A 23,160-nucleotide genomic window follows, 5' to 3' on the forward strand; every position below is an offset into this window, starting at 1 on the left:
CATGTATTAACACTATTTGTCGGCAAAATAAGCTCTGTAGTCGGGGACCCATCGTTCAAGTTGAAATACTTTTGAAGCAATGCCTGATGGGAACACCCTGATGTTGGACGGCAGCATTGCTTCTTTTCATCAGACGGATGAACCTGATTCATTTTATTGTTACTTTTTAGTTAATCTCAATGATTGTGAAGCTAGGAGAACGTCTTTGTCTCATTTCCACACCCACAGCTGGCCAAAAATGGATGTAGAAAAACTCTTAAACAGGCGTTTTCATATCATTGTCAATGAGAAATGGGTTGTTTTGTCTATTGCTGCTGATATATCTAAGGAATAGTATCTCTGTTGTATGACATGCAATCCATCAATAAATAATCTAAGATGCTGTGCACCCCCAAAAAATGATATCAATTACATTTATAGTTGGTATGAATGTTTGGCATATCACACTGCATGTCCATTACTCATACATCTAAAACTGGAACATAAACTACTTTCTACTGCTAAACTCGGGTTAATGTTAGGGGTGGGAGTCACCAGAGTTCCCACGATACAATATCGTCACAATACTTAAGTCCCGATACGATATTATCGCGATGCATTGAGTATTGTGATATAATGTGATTTCTTACATTTTTTTCGAACCGCAAATTGTCCCCAAAGGAAAACTTTGTCAACAAAAAATAACTTGATTTTATTATTCTAGGACCAAAATGTTTAGAATTGATTAAATAAAAGATCGATACTTGGCTTCCGTGTATCAATACAATATCGCCACGCAAAATATCGCGATACTATGCTGTATCAATTCCCCCCCACCCCTACCCACCTAGTTCATGTGACCAAATGATAAAACAATCAGGGAGGAGGCTATGCGCCGCACATGCAGCTGTTTCAGTCCACAATGTGTTTTCATCATTATGGACTTTAATGCCTGCCACTGGTCGTATATCTAAATTGATGGGCTGTTTTTGATGCTACATTTGCTGTCTCTTTTCTCTAAACGGGACACACCGCTAAAGGTTGGGCTGAAGAACATTTTTACCGTATCGCTCAGCCCTCGTCTCTTCCTCGTCTCTCCTCTGAGACATTAAGCATGCACTCTGCAATCGTACTTTACAGTTGATCGTAAACAAGTGTGCCAAAGCAGATGCTGCTGCCGCCGCTGTCGTTGTATCGACTGGCATCGAGACAGTGTCTCAATTATAAAATGAAGTGAGCGGAGATAATGAGACGTGTTTTGATCATCTTAGCGACTTGCTTTTGTAATTCAGAAATCGTGGCGAAGTGCAGTGGCTGAGCATGTTAATGGAGCTTCTCTTGTTTCTGCGGGAGTCTTTTCTGAGCACAGGAGAAAGGAGAAGAAAGAAAAATCAATCTGGCACCATGTCAGGGTTTTAAGATCTGGGTTTCCTTACACTCAGGCCTGCATCAGCTGTGGCCACAGACGAGCCACAATTTGATTATTTATTTGTACTCATCAGTCAAATTCCCCGTTTAAACCGGTCACAACTGTTACGGCTCGACAAAATGATGTTGTGGGGAAGTGTCATATTTCTTTCCTCCAAATTATGTTCAAACTGTGCTGGAATTGAGGCATTTCTAATAGTATTTTACAGAGAACAAGCACTTGTGTGCGTTTTACTTCATAGCACGCATGATTGAGGATAAGGTCATTTACCGAGGCAAGCATTTCAACGATCAAATGTCAGTAGATGCACTTAATTAAGCCTTGATTCATCTGAACCGAATGTTTGCTTACTTCTAAAACTGATATTTAGCTCAATTTGATTGCAGTTCACACAGAGCTGACTTTATCTGTCAGCTACTTTAAACCTTGAGAGCCAAAAGCCTTTGATAGTGATATCAAAAGATTAGATGACGGAACAAAGTGAGCATACACTGTCTCGCTAGAAACATTGCTGAGATTCAAGTTAAATGCAGATTTTTGATTTTTTTTTTTTAATACAGAAGTTTACCTCACAAATATAAAATGTTAATGAGTTAGCCAAGTAATCTGTAATTGCCCCATAACTTACCATAGCATGCTGTAAATGGGAGGCCTTTTCTAGTGCTAGTCATCAACTGAAAAACATATTTGGGAAAGTACACAAAATAATTACAGTGCAAGTAACACTTCATTTATTTTTATTTGCTGCCAGTTATCTCTGTTTCTTCACGATTTAGACATTTCACTTCAAGATGTCAGCTCTCTCCAGCCCACGCGGTTTCTTCATATGTACTTATCTTTTTTCATACCTACTCAAGATTTGTTTTTATTTCTCTCTTAAAACTGATTGAGTTACTCATAGTGCAGAACTGGTGTGAAAGCTGAACTATGAAATTCACTGGTTCCCATACAATGTGCTCTACAAATGAAGTTCCAGCCCTGACCTTAGATAGCTTTGGTTAAATTAGATAAGCGCGTATATCTACTTTTACATGAGGCACTCGGCCAACTAACAACAGAGGTCTTTCATCATTCTGAAGTAGGCCGATGTGAAGAGATTATCCTTCAGCACAATATTGGTCGGCCACCATGATAATACTCATGTGTTCAAAATATCAGAACATAGCACATACATAGAACATAGGTTACGTAAATGTAATTATCTGCGCCAGAGGGATCATGTAATCGGTCGCATGCGCCTGTCCGTGACTGAGTGTGTGAGTCCCAGATTCTTTCCATTGCTGCTGTGGCAAACTGCATATTATTTTTGGATGCACAGTTATGGCTGCATGCTCAAGGACCTTTCGTGGTTGCGGTGACTCACACTTTGTATACTGTTTGCTGACTCCTCACTCACTTCTCTTAACCGGCCCCCGGCCACTAGGGCCGGCTAGTGATAAAACAGCTGAGTGCATCTCGACAAACGCCCCCTCCCCCAATCGCTGCTATGCGTCCAAAGACACACAGTAGAGAAACATTGTTTGCTTACTCTCTTTTAAACGGTGTTACAGACAACGAAACTACCACTACACACATACTGCTTTGGCTATTGAAAGACAGCCAATACTTTTTAGCTTTTGGCAAGATGGTATGTCATGTCCTGTACGACAACTTTTGTTTTTGATTTGGACTTAAGTGTGTTTTACAAAACCTCGCAGGCAGTTTGTGTCTAGCCGTGGGGGCGGTTTAGTCAATTGTGGTTGTATTCATTCAATCACACAATGCAGCCGTGGTTGTTGGAGACACACCTGGCAGAGATCTGCACTCTGCTGAGGTCACCTTTCTAGTTTATGGAGCTGTTAGACAGCCCAGTTATTACAGGTGTGCAAAGGAGAGCAAACCGTTTTTTACAGCCACAGTGAAAATGTTTTTTTAAAGGCTAAACTCCAACAAACGTGGATTAAAGCAGAATATTTGTCAATACATTTTGTACTGCGATAATTACGAAGGCAGCGTTTCTGACTGTGCTCTGGTGTGTAGAAGAGGGAGAAGGTAGACATTGCAGGCAGTGTTTCTGTTCGTTAGCACTGATAATAATTACAAAATGTCTGTCTCTTTCTTCAGCTTTGTTTTGAACAGTCGTTTTCTTCTTGAAGCCCTATCGTCAGTGGGTGATTTTTAATATTTCCCATTGCTATTATGATGCAATTTTTAGTCAAATCAACCAACTAAAAGTATTTCACATTACATCAGCTTTATCTTTTCCAGTGTTTTGGAAGCCTCTGTTGAAAGTCCCTTGAAATTGTTTTTCAGATTGCAGTTAGCTTTCCATGTTGATGCACAAAACAGGATGAATGAGGAGGACTTTTGGTCAACAGAAATCTCAACCCATATCTATTTTTCCTCTGTTTCCCCCTTTAAATCACAGTGAGCCGTCATGTTTCTAACCAGCTTTTCAAAGCAATCTATAATTTTCATAAATCTTGGACGTTGTAAACTATGTAACGTGCCTGCTGAGACATGGCGAAGAGTTCTGTGGCAGTAATGTCGAGAAGCCAGCGTTTCTGATGCCTCTAACTCTATCTGCGATCGCTCATTTTAAATGTCAGCATAGCTCACGGACTGTGTAGCGCGAGCATTTAATGTCAGACGACATTGCAATCAAAAGAAAAAGCGATTCATTCCACAGTCTGTGAAGCGGCACAGGAAATAGTCTTCGCCTGGTTAACAGGAAGAATTTATGAGCTGTGTTTTAAAGCAATTTACCTGAAAACACAGGTCGTTTGAACAGTTAAACTCTGTACGCTAAATTATCCACCTTAGTGTGATGTAGTCTTGATGTGAGGGTGAACAAAGCATGCAGAATACTGATGAGTCACATCATAATCAAAAGACAAAGAGATACATCCCTGTAGTTATGTTTCACCACTTAACCTTCTTTACTGATGAAACTACCTGGGATAATGATACAGTTTTAGGCTGTTTGGGGCGAGAGCTTTTTCTTTTGCTGCGTCACACAGGCGTCTGGACATTAAAGCTTGATCAACCAGAGAACAATTTGCATATTTTACACTTATTTGGTTACTGTCAATTTGAGTCATACAGCTGCGGTCCAATAGATGCAGAAAGCTGCTGCAGTCAGGAATGAAACTTTTTAAAAAGCCCTTTGGCAATAATACTGGGAATCAACCAAAGTGACCTCATTTAAGTTCTAATTTAGGTTTAACTTCATAATTTTATCTAAAGTAGGGCTGGGCTACATGGCCAACATCTTCAATTTGTATTGGTAACTTCATATCTCAATAATACTAATTACATTATAGCATGTTTTGTGGTAATACAATAAATAAACACACAGTTTTCTGTCATCTTGTGTGATTCAAATGCATTAAATACAAATGAAAAGAGTAATTTCTCAGTCATATTTCTTATTCATATAGAATTAATGGCCAACCTTAATCAAAATACACATATTTTCATAAAATAAAGGGACCACAATCGAAATCATCTCTGTAAGGCCTTCAAATGAGTTTCAGTGAGGTTACACTTCCTGTTCGTTGACATATTTACCGATAGAGATACCGGCTGACCCACGGACTCCTGATTCCCATCACCTGGATTGCTCCGGTACATTTCTATTTTGGTCATCAGCTCAAGCGCACAATCCAATTACATGAAGGTTACTGCGGGGCTTTCTGGACGGGGACCTGCCTTTCTAAATTAGCTGCAGAAAGAAGGATGCACATTGTCACACGGTGTACAACTCAAGTCAAGTAAACGGAAGGCATATTAGAAAAAACACTTTGTGATTACTAATCTATACATGTTTGAGTACGTAGAGATCTTGTTATTGTTCTTATTGTTGTGATGCTTTATGGTCACTTATGTAGTGCTAAAATGAATCATTTATACTATATTAACTTCCCTTTTAATAGTAATTTATCGGGGGACTTTATTGCCAAGCAAAAAGAAAAATCTTATGATCCACAGAGCAATACTGGCTAGTTTTGTGGGTAAGACACAACAAATCATTTTAATGACATATTAAGTTCTCAATTCAGTCTTAAGAAAAAAATGTATTTAAAAATAAGTTGCCGCTTCCAACAATGTCTTAAAAAGTGCTTATTTTGTCTGACCAAAGTCAACAAACCTGAACATTCTCATTTTATAAAACTGACATTAAATGAACAAACCATCTCTTTGCTTTTACCGTTGGCTTTATTGTTTTAGTTCCGCGCTGGGTGTCGGCCCAACCTCAGCGCTCCTGCATATGCCTCGCTGTTCAACCAGTCTGCGCATGTTTGATACTCGCAGCCACAGCTATGCGGGGCATGTAGTTGAGATTTTCGAGGTGTTAGAATCTCCTTTTTGTTTGAGCTCCGACAAAACCCAGACTCTTCCTCCGGCTTCTCTGCGAGACAATTTAAAGCATCTTTAGAGAAGAATCTTTTAGCCCTTAATGAGATTCTGAGCGGAGATGAGACAATAATCATCACAACCGCATGTGTGCAAAAAGAAATATGTAAAAACATCATAACATTGTGAGTTATGATTTAACATGTTTGCAGAAACAACAAGGAACAAAGGCTTGGCTCCAGTGCTACGCAAGCAACACACATTGATTGCGACTAAAGCGTTGCTCGCGTCTGTATTTCCCCCTAAAAAGTGTTTTAAAATGGTAATTTCTGTCAGTATAGCTACGTCTTAATACTGATTTTCATCTCACTTCAGTAATTATTGTGACGCGATCATGCACAGAGAATTGTTCTGGCCCAGATAATCACAGTGTGAAATCTTCATGTCGACACAAGCCTAATTTGGGGGCATATCTCATTCATGCCTGAGCTGAGAAGCTTCTTTTTCTTTCTTTTTTTAATCTGTGCAATTCAAACGATGAATACCTGTTCTGGATTCTGACACAGGCCCAGAAACATATGTTATGCATCACAATAAGATGATTTTTGCTGTGGAAAAAAAAGAAGAAAATGTTAATTTGGTCAATTCCATGTTTGTTTTTTTAATTGGCTGCACACAGAGATGTTTTTCACATTTTTAAAAGCTAAAAGAAAGTCACAGCAGGAGTCTTTTTGTCATATTTCCCTTCTGTACTTGTTTTGCCACCTTCCTCTTTACAAACCCTTCAGATACACACCCGTCTGTCACACATCAGTCGGCGAGATAAGTCTGGTGCTGTGCTCTGTGCCTAAACACACTCAGCGCCGATACAGACAAACATCACGCTGTACTTTGTGATCCACGCACAGGCACCGTTCCTCCCCGTCGCATGCAGAGAACTGCGTTACGGCAGGTCTGATTCAGCGGCAAATCGGCCCCCGAAAACAAATTGCTTCTCCCCAGTCTTTTTCGGCACTTCCACTGCAGCTTATGTGGGCCCCTGTGATAGATTGCTGAATGAAACTGGATCTGTGAGAGAGGGGGAGAAAAAAAAAAAGGACAAGCACTCTGGGAGTTGCGCAGCCTGCATGCCTTTCGCTCAACAGGGCACTCACTGGGACATTTCCTCTGCAGGGCTTTTTCAAAAGGGCCTGCGCTGCAGTTCCAGCTAAGGGCAGTACAGTAGGTCAAATGCTGATAGAGTTACAACCTCTCTTTTGTGGAGGTGTTGGACAAATTAGACCTCACAACTGTTTACCCAGTCAAACAGGGACAGCTGCATCTCTCCACCTTCCAAGACCTGCCACTGACTGTTGTCCCTTCGGGGAGCCATCTGTGAGGAATAAGCGGACACGGTGCTCAAATGATTGTTCAACAGTTTCACCTCCGTCGCTGCTGGAGAAGGGGGGGGGGGGGATGAATGGCCCCTTAACCGAATCAGCACGACCTCTGTGTGTTATGTGATCCAGCTGCCATTTTGGCCTGTTCTAATGAGAGCGGAGTAGTGGTAGGTGGTGCAAAATGACTGCTTCACTGGGAACCACTCCGCTTTTCAAAGACCGGAGCAGCATCTGTACTGTAACAGTCAGATTGCAGTTGTTTGTATCGCTCGCGTCTCTTTATTTCCTGGGGAAGATGCAGCTGGGCCGGTCATAGCTGGACAGATGGGTGTTTATAATATTCCGTCGAGCTCTTCCATGATAGAGAGATTAATTTAATTGTACTTCCAACAGTAATGAAGCGGAAAATATGCTGATGCTGCCATACGATCTCTTTTGGAAGCTGTCATAGCTTTAGGATTTGGCTTGATAAGCCCATCAAGATGAGCTGTATTTAGTACGGGCTAATAGTCCGAGGGGGTACAGTGGATTTTCTAATAACTTGACGGTTTGTGGTTTAAATTTTGCGCACGTCTGCCGCGTTTTGTAAATGTAGTCCGACACACATAATGTAGCGTTTATATAGTCAACACTTTTTAAACAAGCGTAGCTTTCAATAGGTCATGTTTTACTTAACTCCTCAGTTCAAATATTTAATTAGGAGAACACACTCAGGAGAAGCGCGTGGTATTGTCTTCATTTTTTGTAAAACCAGTTCCATCTCCGAATAATTCAGTTTAGCAATCACACCCAGATATCCATGAGATTCATAACACACCGGGGCTTCCAATCAGAAATAAGAGCATATGTACATAATTTCTTTACGATCTTTCCAGGGCCCCGCTGTGAACTGTTAAAGCTTTTTATATTTTACAAAGCACAAAGAGAACCATCAGAATTAATGCGTGTTTGAGGCCCCATTGATCTCATCACCCTTACTGCCACTCCAGAGTCTTTTGTGCTCCTGCCTTTTCATCTGTCATGTTCCCGATCGCATGGGGAGATGACAACTGCAGAAGTGAGTGTTAATTATTTACCAACATGCAGTGAGCTCCTTTAGGGGGAAGGGGGGGAGCTGTTAGCGCAGGGTTTTCAGTAAATGGACTCTTTCTGGTACTGGCATCAACACCATCGCACCAGTGTATTCAAAGCTTCTCCGGGATTAAACCATACGATGCAATGATACCTTTTTGTCCCCAGAACAGAAAGCAGCATAAAATACTACTTCTGGCTAATGAATGGTTGGATGAATACACATAGATGATGTTCAGTTGAGAAGCACTTCTGGTGCACAAGCATCTCTTGTTCGACTAAGTACATTTTAAGAATCTCCGCCATTGCTCCTCCTGGTTGTAGTTTTTATTTTATTTTTATTAATGGTCAACCTAATTGACCGACACTGACCAGTATTGGTTTCTGACGGTGCTGCCATGGCCTACTGTATTTATATGGCATGTGTTATTTACAAGGGAAACTCAATAGGCTTTATATTAATCAACGTTTTCATGATTTCTATGTAGTGTAAAACTAAAACCCATATTTAATATGTTTTAAAGAGATTTCTGTCCAGTCACTCAGGACGAACACTTGATGCTTACATTCTTTCTGCTTAACCCTTATATATCAGTCGCTGTGGTGTTTTACAAAGAACCTACACTCTTCTAGACCCTAAACCCTCCTCAACCTGAGGACATATACGCTCTGACTTGTGAAAACAACCTTAGTTTACAAATTCCCGAGGTTGCATTTTCCATCCAAGGTTTTGTGTCATCCATGTCGATCTGCAGTTTGTCCAAAAATCGCGATCCGCCCTGGATGTGCTGAAATACATGAAGGCAAATATCTGGTGACCTTTTTGGCTGTATTATGTGAGCAAATACAACAAACCGATGTTCTCCCGAGCCGCACACTGGTTCATTCATGTTTTCTAAGCTCCTCTGCTAATGCAAGATTAGCATTGTGTGCTCGAGTTGAAAAGGCACGGCTCGATAAACCGCGTGTGGGGGTGGCGGGGTGGCGGGGGGGGTGTGAGGCCAGCTTCTCCTTATTTATCAGCGGTGACACTATCAGCGAATGCCCTGTGAAAAGAGAGCCAGTCACTCAGAACAGTGGGGCCACCGCGGCTGTCAAAGCAGGATTTAAGCTAGATTTCCCACGGTTGCCATGGCGACTGCAAGGAGTGATTATGAGGAGAGGTTGTTTTTTTTGTTGTTTTTTTTTTTCCCTCCCGGAGCAGAGCTGTTGCACCAGTGGGTATTACCATAGAGTTTTGTTGCCGTAAACATCAAAAGAATTACCAGATCGTGATCAAACAATTTTCCTTTGTGCCCTGATGAAATGCTCTGCTCCGTGATTGCAGAGTGGTAGTGCTGTTATTTTCTATGAAAGAATTATCCGACTAATATAAATCCTTTTCTCTTTCCTTTTCTAGGGCAAAATGTGGTTAAATGGAACAGGAACGAGTAGACCGTGAGGATTCTCCAACCCTAGCCCCCGAGTCTCAACCGTCTGAGAGGGTGTCGAATCTCACTGAGGCAATCCTGGGCCGTTGGCACTAAAATGTCCCTAAGTGGTGGCACTGCAGGCGGGAAAGGTGTGGACTCTAATGCGGTGGACACTTACGATAGCGGGGATGAGTGGGATATCGGTGTTGGAAATCTGATTATTGACCTTGACGCGGACTTAGAGAAGGACAAACTTGAGATGTCTGGCACCAAAGACGGCATGGCGGCACCACCCAGTGCAGTGGCGGCGTTGCCCGACAACATCCGGTTTGTTAGTCCAGTGTCTGGCGCTCAAGGCAAGGAGAGCAAATCCAAATACAAGCGCAGCAAGAACTCTAAAGACAATAGTAGCAAAGCTTCGGCCGGGGACGGCGGCAAAAAGGAAACTACAGGACGGACTCAAGCGGAGCCGACGGGCACAGTGGCGAGCGCGGGAGCCGCTGGCAACATTACCGCCTCTGGGAAGAACTTGGAGAAGGGCGGCAAAGCCTCCAGAAGTGTGCTGAGTGGCAAAAAGGAGAAAGAAGGGGCTACCGGGAAAAGCAAGAAGGACAAAATCGACGGAGCCCCGGTCGTGGCCATCGCGGCCGCCGAGAAGGATCTTGTGTCTCAAGCCCAAGTCGCTTTGGGGAATAGTCGTAATGCGTCCTTCGAGAACACACAATCCACAGACTTGGCAGAAGCCAATCAAATGGGGAATATTGCACTTGAACCTATAGGGATAGTACCAGCATTGACCACAAAAACTGAACCCGAGGAGGTGGAAAATGGTAATACTGAATGCAAGACGTTAAAGAAGGTGAAAAATGAGAAGGTAAGCTTTTTCCTTTTTGACTTTCTTCTGATGCTGCATGGATTTGTTTGGCTGTTTCGTGTATCAAAAAGGAAAAAGGACTCCAGTAATTAGTCTCCTTATATCAAAGGAACCCGTGGACAAACCTTGTGGTTCAAAAGTTGAACTCTCGATGAAGCTCTGCTGGATAGCCTGCCACCGCATTTTGGAGGTGTCTGTAAAATTTCTCAGTCATTAAAATGCGTTGGCAACAACTCTGTCTTGTATATGAAATACATCTGTAGAGGTGCTTTTGTCCGCGTATCGTTGAAACAGTGCCGTCTTTCGTCAGTTTAATTGTCGTGGTGTGAATTAATCCGAGAGGACCGAGTGCTTTAGGCTTCTTGAAGTGTGCTTCGTGACGGCCTGTCGTTCACAGCAGGCTTGGAGAAGCACTCTGACATGTGATGCATAAAAAAAGACCTACTGCTGTTTTCTCCTTTGTTACCACACGATGAATAAGGGCGCCCTTAACAAATACGACGCCCAGACAGCTACAGGAAATAGCCCCCCCACCCCTCCATCCCTCTCTTGACAGCAGAGGTTTGATTAAAAGGAAGTGCCTTCGTGTTATGTTCAAAATGAATACCAACTTCTAATGTGCTGTCCACGAGCCAGTAAAGCTAATGTCAGGCAAGAATATGACGCGTGTTGTCGGTTGTATATACACGGCACGTCGCGCCTGTGATTGTGACGGGGAAATGTCGCATCTCGCTGCACGTTTTTGTTTTTCTTCACACGATTTCTGCACCGACACAATCTCACAAGAACAATATAAAGATCTGTGTAGCTATTCACCCACACTTATCTTGTTCACTCATGGAGTTGATCTATTGTATGCCTCATAGCGGCCTTTTCATGCTCTGGCAGAATAAAAGACGGCAGTGCAGGGAGGCGCTGAGGACTGTTTTTGTCTGTCATCGTGTTCCATTCTTAATCCCACAAGCCCCAGCAATGCCTGGTGGAGCAGTGTGTGTGGGGGAGGGAGCCGGTGCAAAGCACGCCTTCGTCCTTTTTTTTTCTTTCCCTGCTGCTCTGAAAGTGGCGTGGGGGAAGGGCTGCGAGGAAGCCTGTTTGATTCCTTAAATCCAGGACACCCAGTCATGAACACACGCTGGAGAGCCTCCTTGGGCTGGCTGTTATAGAAGGGAATTTCAGGAAAGTCTTTGTAATCATAATGTATTTAGACTGAAAGGGCTTTAGACGGAGAACCACATGAATTGGTTTTCAACACCGGATAATGGACAGAGGTCGTAGCTGCTTTTTCAAATATCCAGCCTGTGAAAGGTATCCTTGAAAACGTGGTTAAAAAAAGATGTGATGATATTGTTGCTAACATCCTTTTTTGGCTTCATGAGCAGTTTTAAAGTTGGCAGCCCCAGTTTAAAAAAAAGGGCATTTTTCTAAAAAGCCAACAAACAAACATGTTTGTGTATATGTATACATATTTATGTATTTATTATCTGTATTATTTGTGCTTTGTAAATCAGCTTGTCATGTTACACTCAACATGGAGAAACTGGGATGTTTAATCACATGAGGAAGAGGGAGGATGTGTGATGGATGGATCCAAAACCAGTGTTGACACCAGTCAGGCTCTCGTACACATTCAGAAGACAACCCCAGCCTTATAATCCTGCAACTGGTCTGGTACGAAGCCAAAGTCGAGGGAAAAATAGACGTTGTGAGAAAAATGAGTTGTGATGAATAGAGATCATTCTGTCTTGGAGTAAAATAACTGGATACCATGTTTAAAGGAGTTGCCCATTTATTCTCATGAAGGATAAATGCATACCTCCACAAAAGTCTTGAAGGCTAATATATTAATTTGGTTCTTTGTGACTATTTAAAATTGTGTTTGGCCCAATGGCTCAAATGATGACAATGCAAAGAGTAGTATTAGCGTTTCTGTTTCACTCAGAAAAATGTATTTGTTGTTTTCAAGTCATTTCTTTTGTTATGATTTGTATAGAGGGCTGCGCTAAAAAAAAAAGATGCTTGGTGATTTGATTGGTGCCTCGGTATGAAGCACAAGCGTGGACTAAAATGTTAAATCTAGATTGCGATTAGCCAGTACACATACTGTATTTTACATGCCCTTCGACCTGAAACGCTCTATAATGGATGTTCCCTCGGGCAACGGTAAAAGCAAAAGCTGCTGCAAATGGCAGAAGACTCGCAGCCAAGTGGACAGACGAAACGGCACCGACCCGATCCTGAACTCCACCAGAACGTCCAGTCAGTAGAAACGTGATCTCCACGCCTAAAGTGAGCATTTCGCGTGATGTGATGGAAGAATCCCATTCCTCCACCACACTACTACTCCTAGCAGCAAAAGTCCACAGACGAGATTCTGTTTTATTTGGCAGTCTGCACAAACTGAAAAATTAATACCGACTGTGGCGACAAAGAGACCACAACTGACTCGCGGCTTCGCTACATATGGCGTGAATCGTGATAGAATTATATCGGTGAATATGGAGCCTACACCTGTTCTCAATGGTCGATTGCCGAAGATAGTGTGTATATTATGAACAGCTACATTGAATAATACGACACGGCGTTACTTAAAGGTGCTGAATGCGAAGCTGTGAGCATATCGGTTGCCTCCACAAGGCTCTCAACATGGCGACAAAGTAAACAAAGCACCGAGTAGCTCGGATTACAGCCCACAGGGGTAGGGCGGCTTCATTCTCTGCTCAGGTAGACATCACTCCACTTTGTCTTCACGTAGCAGACTGCCGCTTGCTGCTATGTTAATGTTGAATGGAGGAGGAAAAAGAAGTATATTTGGGAGTTCGTCAGCCTCATTACGTCTCGCCTGCTGATTTAAACGAACTAGCTGTCCCACGTCCAGTGTAATCCAAGCACTAATCAGTATGTGTCTCACTAGCTGTCTCGTCCTCTGTGGTGGAGGTGTAACACCGAGGCTGCATTGTCTGCGTCCTAAGTTAAAGCTCCCCGAAGCTTTTGGCTCTTGGATGCTGAATAAATCATCTCGGCTTCCTTCGTACAAGTGCTAACCACCTCTGAGTATGTCTCTCTCTCCCACCTCTAATTATACAAAATCTAGAGGAGTAAGGCATTCGTTAGCCGCCTCGATGTGCCACTGGCCTTGATAAATGGAGCAGCTCTCATGGAAAATTACACCGGCAGGGTTACTTTGAAAAGTAGGGAGGGGGAGGGGGAGAGAGAAAGGAAAGCAAAGCAGCTCTTGATTCGAATGTCCAGCTCTGGTAGTGGGGGGATCTCATGAGAGCTAGCTTGAGATATTTATTTTTTCCTTTTCTCTCTGTTCCCAGCTGACTGTTGCTATTGTGTTACAGCTCGGTCCTTTTTAAGCACTGCCAGGGCTTTTTAAAGGCTCTGAAAGAGAGGAGAGACTGTGACTTATTTTAAGAAGGGGAGTAAATTACATCAAGACGCTCGCTACAAAGTGAGCCTGTTAGCTCACCTGTCTGTGCTCTTTGTAAAGCAGATAAGCAGAGCCGGTTCTTGATTAACAGGCGGCACTTGATGTGCTTGTTCAAATATTTTTTAGATCTCCTCGACATCTTGCACGAACGTGTATCTTGAGCTTTTTAGATTTTACCTAAATGTACGCTCTTTGCAGACAACGGTGGCATATTAAGCCGCCGGTTTACAGAACTGCCTGTCTGACGGTCGAATAGCTTCGGAAATCCCCTCACCGCACACCTTTCTGACATCAGCTTAGGGCTGCGTCTCCAGCTGTCTGCGTGACTCAATTTCTTAGTTTTTAAATCCGTAGCCTTCTTCAAGTCCTGCATTTGGACAACAGAGTTTTTAAACAAATACTCAATCGCATTTATCGGATCAATGTTCAGTCCCACAGAAAGTTGACAAATCACAGTAATGATTTATCTGCAAGCCCCAGTTTCGTTGCATCTTCTGTGTCGGTTGCCTGTGTGAAGCACACCCCCTCGGGGAGTCCCTCACTACTACAGGAAGAAAACATTTGACACTAATTGTTTTCCACGTCTGCCATTAGCAGCTGACTTCACAATAACGTGAAACAGTTTGAGCTTATAGGCAAAAAACGAAACCTCAGACTCCATGTAGTATGAAAATAAAATGGAATCAAGGACCTTAATAACGGACACGTTGAACATTATGTTCTTTTTTTTTTTTAATCGCTAAACAGCTGCTGGAATGGACATACAAATAATTTATTAATGTTAGCATTGGTCCAGCGTTTTTATATTTTTATTCAATGTGAATGTGCATGTCCCAGGAATACTGCTTGTTTCTGCAGACTGAGACGCATACCATGCATAGCCCACATTTTCAAGGTTTACAGCATCTTATCCCTCACTGACATGTCATTGCAAATCAACACAGCCAGTAGACTCGGTGTAAATCATAATCGTTTGTGTAATCACATTGTGGAAAAGAATAAAACGACAGTAGACAATATTTATCCTTCAAAACCCTCCATAAATATACAGTGGTAAAACAACCAACCTATTTATTTATTCATATATAACCTAACCTAAAAACATATATTCTCTAACATCCAACCATAACATCAGTATGTTTTCAACCACATATTTAGTATTTTGCTGTTTTCCCAATTATTATGTATGTATGTATGTTGATGCGTTAGGGGCTTAATAGACAAACACAACCTCGCAGTACTTACTAGTGGATTGCTTCTGAGATGGGAATGCATTTTTAATAATTCCACCTCAAGCTGCCACAGAACATACACACAGCTTCCAAGATTAGTTGGCTCTCTCTCTTCATTTGGTACCAACCCAAGATGCTGCCAAATTAAAGCAATTTCAGTGTTTTTAACATCCAACTTGTTCTCTCTTCCCTTTTATCCAGAGGAAGTTGGTTGGTGACTATAGTGAAACAGTCAAGAGGCATTTTTCAATGTATTATTCTTCGAAATACAGCCCCAGGCTTACAGTTTGTACATTACTGGACCTTGAAAGACAGGCACCACAAATATAGACACCATTGAAGTGTCTCTTCTAATGCAATGTAATAGTATTATCTTGCAAACCTCCTTGTAGCGATTTGCTTATTTCCATCACTAAGGCCACAGTCTACTATTTCTGCACCTTTTCCAAACATCTTCAGATTCACATTGCTGCATAAGACCAGTCATCAACCCTTAACCCAAGAAAACCGTATCCAAGAACCACCATTGTACCTGATTCCTTACAGCCCACGTTGCAGTCCACGGATTCAGATCTTGAATTAGGAGAAGAATGCCGCCGGCCCACTAAGTTTATAGTCTTGTTGCTCAGGAAATCCCTGTCGAGGGGAACCACAGACTTCGTGTTTGGAAATATTTAATATGGGAACCAGGTCTTTCCAGTCGTAAACACTGCCGCCTGTAGTCACCTTGACCTCGGTGGATGTTTAGCCTGATTTGTGTCCCGTGATCTCACCGCTTCCTGGAGGCTTTTGGGATTTGTTGTCACTTTTGATATTGAGTGTAAAATAAGACCACAAATTCAATCTGGAACAATGAAAAACTTTGGGAGGGGAAAGTTTTGGTTTGCATTCATTGTAACTAAGCTTTGCATCAACAATGATGTTGTTGTGATGAACATGTTGTTTTGTGTTGAACTAGTTTTCCGTGACTGTCTTTTGTCAACAGATTGCTGTTTTTTAAACCATACCTGACAATTTCCCCAAAGCAGAAGGCAATATTGTTCCTTCGCTCTTTGTTCCTTTCGGATAGCTTTGTTTTTCAATGAGAAATATAATTATATCTCTGTATTTCATTAGGTTTTATTCATCATCATCTGAGAACTGGCTCTTTTTGTATTTTGTTCCATAAACATGTTAGATTTTTTTTATGAGCATATTTGACTGTGTATGGTGTTTTAATAGTTTGAATTCTGAGACATAATATTTGATGATTCTGTTTGTTTTATTTTATCATCATTATTTTTTATTACCTACTGTCTGTAAAAGCTTCTGGCATTCAGCCCCTTGACACTTGGTAATCGTTTTATTTCCACATCAGTATCATCTTCTTCTTTCAACACATAATTAAGAATTGATGTGAAGGTTTTTTACAGTGAAGCAAAACAATGTCGGGCTACTTTTTTGGGGGGGTAGAAGAAGAAATCACAGATCTGTCAAACAAAGCCCCGTGTCGCGCTTTGTTTTTTCTCCCCTCCCCGTCTTTCTCTCTCCCAAAGCTTTCCACGAGGTGTACTGCTGCGTCTGGATCGGCGCGCTACGAGGGGGGAGGCCTGTGTTGGGGGAAGGGAGAGCAAAGGCTTGTACCACTAATTCAGCTCATGAAAGACTTATGCTGCAGGAGCAGCTGTCTTCCATTGTCAGGGCTGCGAATTTCCAGTGTGCCTCATTGCGCCTCTCGATGCGTGAGTAGCATTAGAGAGCCAGGCAGGAAACAAACCGGGATATAAAAAAAAGAGAGAAACAAGCGAGGGGGGAGAGAGAGAATATCAAGACTCTCGATGGAGGCACAGTTGTGTCTTTTTTTTTTTCTATTTTAAAACCATAGTGGGTGTGCGGTTGGACCATAGTCTAATAATACACCATGAGTCTATTCAGGCCCAGTGTGCAGTATGCAGATAGATTTTTTTTTTTAAAGGGCTCTGCTGTGGTGAGAGGGGAGAGAGGGCATTTGAGGGGTAAGAGGGGGAGGAGGACAAGGAGGTGGTGAGGCTAAAGAACTGCCTGAGATTAGGAGAGGGAGGGAGGGAGGGTTGAACAGTGTTATGAATGGATAGAGTCTTTAACCCCCCAACACACTGAATAGTTTGTCACAGGCTGCTGCGGCTGTATGTGGAATGAGAGGAGCTGGCTGAGAGCTCTTGGATTCCTGAATCCTTGAGGCATGTGGTCTGATTAGCAGAACAAAACCCACACAGTGGGGAGGAGCAGACAAGGCTTTTTTTCCCTCCCCCCCACCCTCCTCTTCGACTGGAATTTTCTACCAGCGAGAGACGAGGTGGCTGAAAGTTTGTACTGACTTGCTACGGTCGTAGAAAATAGTTTGCAGGGGATTTCTCTGTGGTTTTTTGCACAATCTCTGTTGTTCTGGGCCCAAGAAAAAGGAACTTCCTCTAAATTCTTTGGTCGTTCGACCTCTTCAATGTACTCGTTTGCCAGGGCGTATGTTAAAATAATTATCAATATCCAGACGCTTTTTTTTTTACGCATGAAACACTGGCTGAGAAAACATTTGCAGTCCAAGAGCTTAACAGCTTGTGAAAGGTTTTTAGTTGAACAAAGAGGAAGTTAACAGCAAGGCAGTGTTTGAGCAAGAGTGATTAAAGAGAGGATTACGTTTCTGGCCCTCCCCCTCTAATACTTTTCTAAGGGGATTGTTTACAGCCAGGTTGTTGTTAAATGGAACAAGTTTAGGGAAATCACTAAAGCTTCAACTGTGAAATTCCTCATTTCATTGCACCATTGCTTGTTATCAAAGATAATTTATGTCCTCTGGAGTATAATGTGTTCGGTTCACCAGTTCTCTGGTTGGCCTGCGTCAAATGGAGATATTGAATGCTCTATGAGTTAGACTTTTGAAACCTCCAGAGTCAAATTGCCAGCGGGCCATTTAGCAAATTGTTGTTTCCGATCAATGAAATGTTACTTGTAAACCACGGCAGGTAAAACTTGCTGCAGCAAGTTTTATTTGCCGTGGTTTAAGATTATATTAAATTATCAATCAATCATCCAAATAGTTGCGTATTCATGTTCTTTATTTAACTGAATGAACTGAATGTACTAACTACACAATAGTTTGTTAGGTAGCAAGTGGACAATTTCTTGGTATACTTTGGATGAAGTGCTTTTTTTGTTTTGTTTTCTGCTACATTCTTCTATGCTAACATCTAATCTAGATGGAACGAGTCAGTCCAGGAAGTCCACTTTTTGCAGTCCAAGTTTATTTTCTCTGTATACACTAGTCAGATTCTTAACTCAGTTCTGAGTACCAGCTCCTGCTGTGTGATTATCTATAATTGCCCTAAAAATACCACTTGACTGGTGGTATCTGTCAGCCTTTTGGGAAAACAAGTATACACACATGTGTGTGGCTTATGTTTCCTCCGAGATGTGAAAACTCTAATGAAACTCTACTCCAGTGAAACTCTAATGACACGATGGTTCTCTACACTTTTACGAGCCCCATTACTGTTCAACTCCTATCGAAATATACATTTTCCCATGACTTTGGTTTTATGGAACCATGCTTATCCCCCAGGAATATGAGATGTTTATGTTATCACAGTCCCACGGGGTCTTAAGTGTCAACTCCTGTTGCACCCAGCCAGGCTTCTTGTCATTTTACCCTCTGCTAACCCCCTCACTGAGGTAGACAACTGAGCAAACAGACATAATGGCTAATCCATTTTCTTATCTGTCAAACGGCGTTGTTCGGATGGCGTTTGTTTGTCGTTTTTTTTCACCTCTCTCCTCTTCTCTCTGGTGTGATCCCTCTCGTCGCATTTTGTCTGGATGGCGAAAGAAAGGCTCGTCCGCCAGAAATAGAGCGGCGGTCCGCATTTCAGCCTGAGAAATTGGAGAGGCGGGCTGGATCATGTGCGTGCCCTCCCCTGCGCGCCGTCTGAGAGGTCAGCCTGGAGAGCAAAGCTTTTATACGAGCTTTTCTCTAATCCAGCGACTACCGTGCCCCATTTCTCGCATAATTGAATAACATCTGTTTAAACGTAAATAGCCGTTCCTCGTATATTAATAACATTTAACGGCGTCGAGGTCCTTGGCTTTATTTTTTTTGCGAGCAGAATGCTTTTGAAGGTTCGGTGCGTTGTGTCTGCGCGCGCTTGCTTCCAAGCTTGGAAGTACAGATCTGAGATGAAAGGATTTTCTTCCCCATTCTAATCCACACAGACAGCGAGGCCCTTGTGATTATTCCCACCCCCTTCCCTCCACTCATCTCTTTGAATGCAGGGCCCGTCTAATTCACCCTAAAAAAGGGTTTCAAAAGGGGATTATACCGCTGATAGAAATTAAAGGGAGAACACGTCCGTCCTTCGGGAACAATGTCAAACATTCATGAGTCGATGCACAATATAGGGCTGAATTTGGAGCAGTTTGTATTTTGCATGGCTCCTTTTTTTTCTTTCTTTCCACCAAATAGCAAGCTGCTCATTTCATGATGTATAAATTATATTTTGAGAGGATATTAATGCAAATGCTTACAAGTTGTTACTGAAGCAATTCCCAAAGATTGTTTCACCCACAACATGCAGACAGCAGCTAATCGTGTCTTTCTCTAAAATGTTTTCAAGTTTCAAATTTTTAAGATTTTACTTTGTTGGAACAAAGACATGTCGTCATTGTTATAATACAAAAAAAAGAGGGTTTTTTTTAAATGATGTTCCAGTGAATTTCACAATTATTCTTAATTACCATAAATCAGTACGTCATTAGCGTACATCAGCAAGGTTTTAACAGTACTTTGTTAATGTCAGTGTTTTACTCACAGACTTCTTCCTTTTTGTTCGACAGTATTTGTCTTTTACATGTACGTAATCGCCACAGAGAGTTTTACACCGATGCCTTTCATGTTAAACATGTCGGGGGGAAAGAGAGCGTTTGAGAATGAGTTGAAGCATCTTGTTGCTCGCTGACCCGGGCGTCAGTCCAACAACTTAACGCTTCATCACCACCGAATCCCTTAAATCCTCACTCCCCCCCAATCTAATGCTCTTAAAGAGACATAGATAAATAAATAAACCATATACGCGTTAAGTGTACGGACACTGTTGGACTGTACCGCTCTGCTGCCCGAACTGAAGTTCATGCGTCGTTGCCAACTCCTTTCAAACCCGATGACATGGAACTATTTGGCATCGAGGAGCCGGTCACTGTTTACATGCTCGTTTTGAATTAATGCAGCTGGCAGAGGCTCTTTGACCGAGGCCAGACTTGGCCCGTCAAGAGAGTTGAGAGTATTAAAATAACAATATATGAAGAGTTATGAAGAAGTTATTGTGAGCAGAACGACTGCATAAAACCAGTTTTGAAGCTGATGCCTGGCTGAGTCATCTGCAGTGTGAAGTTCCCGTTGAGTTTGGGAAATATTCAATGCCAAACAAAATCCTTGCCGGTCCAGTGTTCATCCAGTTTGTGGCGTGTCGCAATTCATTGACTAAATGTTGAAAAATATTGGAATCGACGTCTTATACCTCATCTGCAACTTCATCCTTTTTATCCTTCTTCTTTGTCCAGCAAATGAAATCTTCATAATACTGCAGACTTCTGATCTCTGTGTCTTTTATAGATTATCTGCACCTACATGATTTACTACATTAAAAGCCTAAGAAGTGATAAATGTAGGTCGTCCTCTGCAAAAAAAATTAAAAAAACTCGCCTCAAAAATTGGTTGAGCGCCAACGATTTCTCCAGTGTGTGTGTGTGGAGGTTTGATTTTCTCATGCTGCTTCCTCTCCTTAAACAAGAGTACCACATGCATCAAAGTCACCCCTGCCACAGCGCAGTCCTCTTATGAATGCTGATACGCTCAATGGAGACCGCATCGGTGTCCTTGAATACAGAAGCGTTGCATTATCTGTTGCAGGCAGAGAAAGAGTCCCCCCTGTCAAAACGGTGTTCATCAAATATCGTGCTGGGAGTTTTCCCTTCCCTCTTCCAGACCCTTTTGGCCAGCAGTCTCGTCAATGTTTTTTCTTTTCATACATATCTATATACATATTCACTGCAGTTTCGCGTGAGGTTACAATGTGAGGAGAACAGCTGGAAATAATTAAGACGAGAAAAACCGAAGAATCCACGTGGATGTCGGTGCATCAGAATCCCCCGTCGGCCAACACCTTCGCAGCTATTGTTCTTCCTTATCCACACAGAAAGGCATTTTCTTTCATTTTCCCCCGGTACACCCAAAATAATTGACATTGGACTGGGAGGAAACCAGAACAACCTGGAACAAACCTGTGAAAGCGCACGAGGGAGCAGCAGCAGCAGCAACTATTCTGGATTATTTGAAAGCCTTAACGTTTCATTACTCTTAATGCAGAGTCTTTGCACAGAAACTGTCGGCAGGTTCGCGCGTCATTACTGCCGATCATGTTTGTAACCGGTACCGACAACGCTAGCTGTGGAGAAGCTAAACCCTGCACTTTGTGAAACACAAGAGCAGAGGATGCTCGTCACCGTGTGAAATTTGAAATTTAAGTAGCGGCACCTAATGAATATAGGGAGGGGGGGCAGCGGCATGTAACACTCATATGGGCTTTCTACTGTTCACCTGCCATAGTTCGAGTCCGAGGAGAAGAAAGTGATTGTTGGCTTCACAGTATTATTAACCACCTGATGCGTCACTCAAACTGCCTCCCAGATGTCATTTGAGCGACTGCAACATCACGGCCCGATCAATGTGCACCTATAGTGTTAGTAAAAACCTGAGACGATTATTAATATAAAGATTTCACCGGTTCAGGCCACCTTTTTAAAAAAAAAACTTTTTAGCCGTGTAGCTAACCAGCTCTTTTTGTCCAGATATACATGCGTCAGAGTACTTCTGCTCTTTACTGTTGATACTTTCCGAAGCCGCGTGTCCAGCTAACGGTACGCAGACACCAGATGTGTCGTATAAACACAACTGTCCAACAGGCACGGACCGGTTTTATTTATTTTGGGTCGCGTCTGCACCGCTTGAATGTCCTTGTTGTAACTGTGAAGTCTTTTTTTTTTTTTTTTTAAATTCTGGATGAATAAATAGAGAGCGTTTGTTTTAAAGTACTTTGTTGGTGTACAGATAGGCTGAAGGCTTTTTGTGTTGCCACGTTAAGGGCAATCTTCCTGAATTAGTGAGTCCATGTAGTGGTTTTTTTTTGACGATACATATTTTTTACCTTCCACCCAAATAATGGCCACTGATAGTTTAAAATACTCCCGCGTGCATTTCTTTCCCTCCACCTTTATCCCAAAAGGACTTCAAGGTGTTTGTGTTGGGGCGAGGAGAGGAGGAGGATGTGTTGAGTGGATCAATGAAGGTGAAGTTGATATGGAAATGAGCTCCTCTTTGTAGTGGAGGCTGGGGAGTTGTTTAGTCCTTGGCGATGAGCTGAGCTCGCACATTCAATTATGTTTGGTAAGTGGGGCTTCGCTGTCCATCTGGAAAACTAAATTATACTTAATCACATCCATTAGGTTTATGTATCCCTTGAAGAGTGAGACATTTTGCTGTTAAATCCAGTCACTTAAGTCATATGTCACAATTATTTGAGTATATTTTTGTTGTTAATAATACATCTGGGGATGTTACTCCAGACGTCCGGGCAATTTGGTCATTGCAGAATAATGTGACATTCAATATACCTTTTTAGAAAAACACAATGCTTTGTTTCTGTGCTGCTCGACCTTCAGACTAAGCCTCCCCTTTATTATGATCAGGGGTTTTGTCCTGATCTACTTACCTCAATGTATCCACTTGATTCCTGCAGACCATATTCAGACATCGGTTGATTGTATTAGATGTGCAGTTGGTGGCTGCAGGGCTGCATTGTCCCTCGTGAATTACGGTTTATTGGCAATTAGGTTATTCACATTCACCTTGGCGTTTGTGCATACAATGAACAGTATGCATATTAAAGATGTAAAAATGCAGGGAAAGTACTGTTAAGAACATAAATACAGAAAGGAGAAATTTCAGTAAAATAT

General features: G+C 42.2%; 1 protein-coding gene across 3 annotated transcripts in view; it reads left to right on the forward strand.

Moving 5' to 3' along the window:
* znf609b (zinc finger protein 609b) overlaps window positions 1-23,160 on the forward strand; it is a 70,781-nt gene that overhangs the window by 12,089 nt on the left and 35,532 nt on the right. For all 3 annotated transcript variants that reach the window (XM_068571264.1, XM_068571281.1, XM_068571272.1), the window contains exon 2: window positions 9,593-10,479. In XM_068571264.1, the coding sequence (XP_068427365.1) occupies window positions 9,721-10,479 (759 nt within the window). In that variant the 5' untranslated portion in view covers window positions 9,593-9,720. The remainder of the gene's footprint in view (window positions 1-9,592; window positions 10,480-23,160) is intronic.

This window comes from Clinocottus analis, unplaced genomic scaffold, assembly GCF_023055335.1.
Source record: "Clinocottus analis isolate CAN_PGR_092001 unplaced genomic scaffold, fCliAna1.0.p SCAF_1, whole genome shotgun sequence".
In the NCBI taxonomy this organism is placed as follows: domain Eukaryota; kingdom Metazoa; phylum Chordata; class Actinopteri; order Perciformes; family Cottidae; genus Clinocottus; species Clinocottus analis.